Below are 8,290 nucleotides of genomic sequence, written 5' to 3' on the forward strand. Positions count from 1 at the left end.
TGGCACCAACACAGCCAGTTAGCTTGAAGTGAACTGAGCTCAGGCCCGACACGACAGCCGAGCTAGCTGAGCGGGGTGGTGTCGGTTTACCTGTCAGCGTTATCACCTGGAAGCTGCTGCGCTGATGCCGGAGGTAACCACCTGGTGAAGGTGTGCGGGCGGCCGCTCCACGACAGCTGCCCTACACTCTTATTCATTCATACGACAGGCCATGTTAGCCTGGCGTTAGCCTGGCGTTAGCCTGGCGTTAGCCTGTAAATCTGTCTCGTCAGCTGTGATGATGCCACGGTGACGTGAACGGACACGCACACGTCATGAGGTCAGGGTTCACTCAAGGTTCACGGGTAGAAAGCCTCCAATTTAGTCTAACCTGTTACCACGGCAACAGCTTCGTAAACGCAGACCTGCAGTCCGTTACGTGGCGAGCGCGTGGCTCGTTATGCTCACACTTATCTGGTTTTACAAATTCCTAAGGCACATATTTTTATATTACTCATTTCTTTTTCTATTTCTAATAATTGAATTCTTCTGGTGAGAAAAGCAGATTAGCAGATTAGCAGATTAGCAGATTAGCAGATTAGCTGTCCGGTCTGAGACGTCGTCAGCAGCAAAATGTTTCCCATTCAAATCAGTAGAAAGTGGATTCAACGGGAAGAAATGAACCACAAACAGCCACACAGCTAATGAACTGGTTAAAGTGACCCAGCCTGTCTGTCTGCCTGTGCACCTGTCTGTCTGTTTGTCTGTCTACCTGTCTGTCTGTTTGTCTGTCTACTTGTCTGTCTGTCTGCCTGTCTGTCTGTCTGTCTCCGTGTCTCTCTGCCTGCCTGTCTGTCTCTCTGTCTCCCTGGCTCTCTGCCTGTCTGTCTCTCTGCCTGTCTGTCTGTTTGTGTGATCCAGTGCCTCATTAGGACAACAGGAAGTATCAGGTTTGAGTGACAGCCAGGTAGCCCCGCCCCCTCCTCCATATTGACCATATATGGTTATTCTTTCAGAATCTCTATCAGTGACCAGTGAGGATTTCACCAATGGTACGTCAGATGTCTGTGACATCACTGTCTGTCATCACCTGTGTGTTTCATCATCCAATCAGATCTCTGTTCTGTCCATATAACCCCGCCCCCTCCTCAGCAATAGCAGTAGCTCTGTGATTAAACCATAATTAACATAAATCAGTTTAATATTCATGACTCACCACATTCACGTTGTGTTTCTGTCTGTGGCTCGTCCAGCTGCCTCTCTTCTCATTGGTCAGTCAGTAGAAACCAGGAAGTGGATTTCTACTGGATTTCTACTTCTGTGGCATGTGTTTAACCCTCAGTGTGCCGCTGAAATAACCAACAATCAGTAATCAATAACATACAGCTAACGGCTGTATGTTATTGATTATTATTTTGTTGAGGACGGTGGGTCCTCAACAAAATGAGGAAAAGATGAATTTCACTATAATTAAATTCACTCAAAATGATTATGGCACATGAATGTATTTTGACACGATGCCTCAGTCTCTGTGATGGAACATGAAAAACCTGGAAAACCCAGTCACTAATCGTCCAGCTGATTTTTCTGGTTCCCCAACTGTTCTCAGTAACGTTTCCCAGTCCAGTCAGTCCAGTTGGTCCTGACCAGTTGAGCCTCCTGTGGTCAGAGGGTCAGTCCAGTTGGTCCAGTTGGTCCTGACCAGTTGAGCCTCCTGTGGTCAGAGGGTCAGTCCAGTTGGTCCTGACCAGTTGAGCCTCCTGTGGTCAGAGGGTCAGTCCAGTTGGTCCTGACCAGCTGAGCCTCCTGTGGTCAGAGGGTCAGTCCAGTTGGTCCTGACCAGTTGAGCTTCCTGTGGTCAGAGGGTCAGTCCAGTTGGTCCTGACCAGTTGAGCCTCCTGTGGTCAGAGGGTCAGTCCAGTTGGTCCTGACCAGTTGAGCTTCCTGTGGTCAGAGGGTCAGTCCAGCTGGTCCTGACCAGTTGAGCCTCCTGTGGTCAGAGGGTCAGTCCAGTTGGTCCTGACCAGTTGAGCCTCCTGTGGTCAGAGGGTCAGTCCAGCTCCATCAGGGTGAACCAACAACCTGATGCTGAGCAGATTCTCTTGTTTGTGTTTCTGCTTCTTCTTCTCTTCTTCCTCCTTGTTTCCAGCTTCAACCACTGATCCACTTTCTGGATTTGTTTGGTCTCGTCTTCCCGCTCAGAGCGAACAAACGTCCTCGCTCCACGACCACGGCAGCAGATTGAAACCACACACACACACATCTGACACCTTCAGGAACCCAGAGGGAGAACTGAAGAGAACATGGGATTTATCACACATTACATTTTTTTTTTTACTGAAGTCATTATAGCAGAGGCTCATTATTTTAGGAATTATCTAATGACTGATGTTTTTTCAAATCAACATTTTAAAAAAAAAAAAAATCTCATGTACCCCCTGCAGTACTCCAACATACCCCTAGGGGTTATGGCCCACATTTGAGAGCCACTGCAACAGATAATACCCACACTGCCTGGCTAAAGACGATGTTGGTCTGATGCTGATGGCGTCTGAACTGCCGAGCCAGAGGAAGAAACGCCGACGATGGTGGAAGAAGACGCTTTGCAAACATTATTTGGTATTTCACCTCAGCTGCACATGCAGCCATGTGAGCAATAGGGGGCGATGTCTGACATGTCTTGATATGATGTGGAGGATTTTGCCAGGATGAAATCAGAACCAATCAGCAGGGCAGGGCGAGCGCCAACACTGGCTCTGTTGGTCAAACCCGTTCAAACGGCTTCTGTTGGTTTTCGTTTTAGTCGATCCACCGTTCAGTCGCACCGCATCGCATCCTGGGTGACTGCAGTGTTAGCCACGTCACCACCTGATCTGTATCTCCGCCAGGTACTGTGCGCTTTGCCAAAGAGGTCCTCCACACGGAGCTGACCTGAGCTCAGCTGGACTGTCTGCAGGTTCCTCAACACGTTTCTCTCCTTCAGCTCTGACAGACAGGTGGGACGTCCCAGCTGCTTCACCTGTGGGGACGTTCTCCAGGTGGCTGCCTCGTTAGTGCTCCTCCCTGCAGGGACCGCCTTGTTAGTGTCGTTAGGGTCACCTGGCGGTCGTTAGGGTCACCTGACGGTCGTTAAGGTCACCTGGCGGTCGTTAGGGTCACCTGGCGGTCGTTAGGGTCACCTGGCGGTAGTTAAGGTCACCTGGCGGTTGTTAGGGTCACCTGGCAGTTGTTTGGGTCACCTGGTGGTCGTTGGGGTCGCCTGGTGGTCGTTGGGGTCACCTGGTGGTCGTTGGGGTCACCTGGCGGTCGTTGGGGTCACCTGGCGGTAGTTAAGGTCACCTGGCGGTTGTTAGGGTCACCTGGCGGTTGTTTGGGTCACCTGGTGGTCGTTGGGGTCACCTGGCGGTTGTTTGGGTCACCTGGTGGTCGTTGGGGTCACCTGGCGGTAGTTAAGGTCACCTGGCGGGTGTTAGGGTCACCTGGCGGTCGTTAGGGCCACCTGGCGGTCGTTGGGGTCACCTGGTGGTCGTTACGGTCACATGACTCTGAGTTGCAGGTTGAAGACAGATGGTGTGTGAGCCCTCCTCCTCCTCCTCCTCCTACACCTGACCTGGTGTCTGCAGTCGGTGCAGTGAGTCACACCTTGCAGAAGCATCAGGTTCATGTCCTGGACAGGAGGACAGACGGTGGACAGAGGAGAGAAGGAAGCGATCTGTGTTCAGGTGGAGGAACCATCTCTCAGCAGAGGAGGAGCTCTCACACACCACCTGTCTCCCACCTGCAGCGCTGTCCTGTCAGCCCCTCACAGGAAGTCCAACCCTCACCCTGGAGTCAGGTGACCCTAACGACCGCCAGGTGACCCTAACGACCGCCAGGTGACCCTAACGACCACCAGGTGACCCTAACGACAGCCAGGTGACCCTAACAACCGCCAGGTGACCCTAACGACTGCCAGGTGACACTAACGACCGCCAGGTGACCCTAACGACCGCCAGGTGACCCTAATGACCGCCAGGTGACCCTAACGACCGCCAGGTGACCCTAACGACCGCCAGGTGACCCTAACGACACTAACGAGGTGGTCCCTGCAGGGAGGAGCACTAACGAGGCAGCCACCTGGAGAACGTCCCCACAGGTGAAGCAGCTGGGACGTCCCACCTGTCTGTCAGAGCTGAAGGAGAGAAACGTGTTGAGGAACCTGCAGACAGTCCAGCTGAGCTCAGGTCAGCTCCGTGTGGAGGACCAGGAGCTGCTGACTGAGAACCTCCACACACACACACACACAAAGACACACACACACACACAAAGACACACACACACACACACACACACACACACACACAAAGACACACACACACACACACACACAAAGACACACACACACACACACACACACAGTCCAGCTGAGCTCAGGTCAGCTCCGTGTGGAACCTCCACAGACTCTTTACCAAAGATGCTTGAGGAGGGAGCCTCCAGAGGTTCACTCTGTGGGCAGAACGTCCCAGCTGAAGACTGACAAACTGTTTTAATGAGTTAAACACACGGTAACGAGTGAGACATCTCACCTTCGTCCCATCTGTGCTGACAGCTGCACATGCTCAGTCCCGTGCGGGCGGGGCGGACCGGGGAGCAACACCCACAACACGTGACTGAATGTGACGCATGTTGATGACATCATACCTGTCTGTGTTTCATCCTGTTTCTGTTCACTTTAGTTCAGTGGAATTCCCCTTTAAAGTCAAACTCAAAGCTCCAGTCAGAAGAGAAGAGAAACCCTTACTGTCTTACTGACTGTCTGTCTCTCTCTCTGTCTGTCTCTCTCTCTGCCTGTCTGTCTGCCTGTCTGCCTGTGTCTTCTGTGTGGTTTCTGTCCTTCTGTTTGTATTTTCATTTCTGTGTGTGTGTTTTTGTGTGTGTGTGTGTGTGTGTGTGTGTGTGTGTGTGTGTGTGTGGTGTCCAGTCGAAGGGCTCCTGCGTCTCCATCTCGACCCTCCAGACCGGGCTCTGACTCCTCCCTGTAGCACAGCACACACACACACACACACACACACACACACACACACACACACACTCTACAGCACAAACTGATTCCTGATTCTCACAGCAAACTGTCTGTCTCTCTGCCTGCCTGTCTGTCTTCCTGCACCCCCCCCCACCTACCCACCCACACATACACACCTACACACACATCCACACACACACACACACACACACACACACACACACACAGGTCATGACCTCTGCCATGACCTTTGACCCTCAGGCCTGCCTGCGTCTCTGCTCTGTTGATTCACTTTGACTCTGCTTTCTCTTCCTGTTTTGTTTTGTCCTCTTTTTCTTCTTCTCTTGTCTTTCTGTTGTTTCCCAGTCGGCCGAGCAAAGGTAGCCCCGCCCACGGAGAGAGCCCCCAGTCCTCTATTGAGGGTTAACACACACACACACACTCACACACACACACACACACACACACACACACACACACAAACACACACACTCACTGTGGGCTGTATCCCCAGCAGCAGGACAGAAGCCAGGCTGTCTCTCTTTCCTCTGACTCTGTTTTACTGTGAACAACAACAACAACAACAACAACAACAACAATAATGATGATGATGATGATGATGATGATGATGACAGTAATAATGAACGTCATCACTGTCAAAACTGCAATATTCTGTGTGGCAGCGCGTGCAAACATAAGAAGAGCAGCCGTAGTGGTGGTGGCGGTGGTGAACGTGTGAGGCCTCACAGCGTCAGGGTCACTGTGACGAGGCCACGTCTCACCTGTCTCTCTTTCAGACACTCACCTGTCTACAGGCACTGAGATTCTGTGATTCAATGTTCATTTTCATTGAACATTTGTTTTACCAGTAGGATACCATCATCTACCCATCTATTCCAATGGGAGTTTTTTCTCATAAATTATTTCACAAATTATTTCACAGTTGTTTCAAATTGGCTTCAAGTCATGTCAATAAACTAGAAAAGACAGACTTGTTTAAAGTCTAAAATTACTTTAATTTTGAAAAAAGGAGGATATTTGGGATGTAACTTCCTGGTCGCGTCGCGTCGCTTCAGCTTCTTATTTTTGCACGTGTTGTGGGAGCGCCTCCTGTCGTGGCTCGTGGTTTTGCTTGAGCGGCCCGTGCACGTGACAAAGACGTCAAGTTGCACCAGAGCAGCCACTCTGCTCCAACGCTGCTACCAAACCCTGTGCAGAGATGGTGTACTGGTGAAGAGCCCTCACTCCCTCTGCAGCCACGTGCTGGCCTGCAGACAGACCCACCAGCTGTGCTCAAGCTCAAACTCTCAGACGGGTTGTGATTGGTTTGATTTGGTCCGCAAGAAGATGCTCCCACAGTTACCATGGCGACAACAGTGAGGCTGGCTGTCCGCGCGCCTGGAGGAAATGTTTTTTTGTTTGTTTTATTTTTGTAATTTCTCTCTGTGACACTTTCTGTCTTGTATTAAGAAAAGAAGAGACGGTCTGTTTAACACTGAAATGTTTACAGTGTCGGGTTTACATATCATTCTCTCTATTTATCAATTAATTTATTAATCTTGTTATTTATTGACTTATTTATTTGCTGTGGTTCCTGTTAAAGGGACAGTTCGACATTGTGAACATGAGGCTGTTGTTTCTCTTGAAACTGGAGAATCTGCCGCTGATCAGCTGGTTCACCAGCTAACGCCCACTTAGCGTTGTTAGCGGTTCTCATTGAAACCAATAGGCAGAGCTAGCAGCAAGCTCAAATAGAAGCAGCTGATGTTCACAGTGTGGCTGTTCATCTGACCGTGTGTTCATTTTGCAGAGCCTCCATGACGTGCGCACACATCAACCCGAGCAAACGGCAAAATAAATCTCTATTGTCATCACCCAGAAATACCCAAAAGGCCTCAAACAGTTCCCAAAACGCTCAGTTACCCAAAAGTACCCAACAGCAAGCCCATGGGGGTACTGTCGGGTACTGTCGGGTACTGTCGGGTGCTTTTCCCATGTCAGACAGAGCAAATGTCAAAATAATCTGCATGTGTTATGGATTCTACTCTTCACCCAAAAGTACCCAAAAGTGCTCAGCTACTCAACAGTAGTATCCAAAAGTACTGCAAAAGCCTCAAACAGCTACCCCAAAGTACCCCAAAATGCTGAAACCCCTGAAACTCAAAAGTACCCAGAGGGTACAGAAATGAAAAAGTACTCAAAAGTTCCAGAGGGTGTACTCCAAAGGCCTCAAACAGTGACTCAGTACTCCTAAGTTCTCAAGCACTTACATTCAAGCAGCTCCAGAAAGTGGCACCTCGGGGCTCTTTGTGGACCATCTGGGTACTTTCTGGTACTTTGGGGCAACATTTGAGATACTTTTTGGTACTTTCAGGTACTTTGGGGTATTTAGGGGAACATTTGAGATACTTTCAGGTACTTTGGGTACATTTGGGTACCTGTGTGTTTTGGCTGCTGGGGATGTGAGGCTGGTGTGAACAGAGTGGCGGTGGCGGTGGCGGTGGCGGCGGCCCGGCAGACGGTGTGAGCTCTAAGCGCTGGTCTATCTGTTCTCTCTGTGGTTGTGTTTGCTGTCGGTGTCGTGGTGCTTCTTTAGTGTTAGACCTGTAGCTCCGAGCTGCGTTCAACAAGCCCGTCTGCTCGCCGCGGCGCCCACGGCCCGCCGAGCACACGGTGACATCACTCCTCCACATCAGTGTTAGCATGACAGGTAAACACATTTATTTCAAATAGTGATGTTTTAAAAAAAGAGTAAGTTTGAATGTTAGCTAATAATTAGTAAGCTGTTGCTAGCTTGTTGAACGCAGCTCATCCCCCAACACGTGACTGTGGATATTCCCCTCGATATGGTATCAGTATAAACATGTATAATGTTTACAGAATCTATGGAGAAAAGTCTACTATATATGTCCAGAGCAAATACACATATCTATGAAATGAAATATATATGCAACAGTGGTAGTGTGTATGTATGTATGTGTGTGTGTGTAGTGTGTGTATGTGTGTGTTCTTGCAGACATGTTGTGTATCGTAGTGTCATGTGACTCTGAGACGTGCTGAATAAAGTTTGTGTGACTGAAGGCGGCGAGCGTCCTGTTCTTCTTCCTGCAGAAGCACATCAGCTAGAAGAGATCTGCACCAAATTACCAAATTTCCCCCTGGGGACAAATAAAGTATGATTGATTGATTGATTGATTGATTGATTGATTGATTGATGTGTGTTTGTACAAAACTACAATTTACAATCAAGTTTTTCTTGTTGTTTAGTTTTTATCAGCGGTTTGGAGCGGGAAGGGAAGCTTTGCAACT

At 49.6% G+C, this 8,290-nt stretch overlaps 1 protein-coding gene across 5 annotated transcripts in view; it reads left to right on the top strand.

Annotated features, from left to right (window-relative positions):
* Positions 1-8,065, top strand: part of LOC115364846 (dynamin-1-like) — a 32,948-nt gene extending 24,883 nt beyond the window's left edge. Inside the window, exons 23-25 of one of the 5 annotated variants that reach the window (XR_003928718.1) lie at positions 996-1,031; positions 5,348-7,355; positions 7,387-8,065. Coding sequence is in view for 3 of the 5 variants with exons in the window: in XM_030059482.1 (XP_029915342.1) it covers positions 4,940-5,000 (61 nt within the window). In the remaining 2 variants the exon portion in view is untranslated. Of the gene's footprint in view, positions 1-995; positions 1,032-4,939; positions 5,140-5,347 lie in introns of those variants that run through there. The other 4 variants (XR_003928719.1, XM_030059483.1, XM_030059484.1 and 1 more) reach the window with 4 other exon arrangements.
* The last annotated feature ends 225 nt before the right edge of the window (positions 8,066-8,290 follow it).

Source organism: Myripristis murdjan, chromosome 9 (genome assembly GCF_902150065.1).
Source record: "Myripristis murdjan chromosome 9, fMyrMur1.1, whole genome shotgun sequence".
In the NCBI taxonomy this organism is placed as follows: Eukaryota; Metazoa; Chordata; class Actinopteri; order Holocentriformes; family Holocentridae; genus Myripristis; species Myripristis murdjan.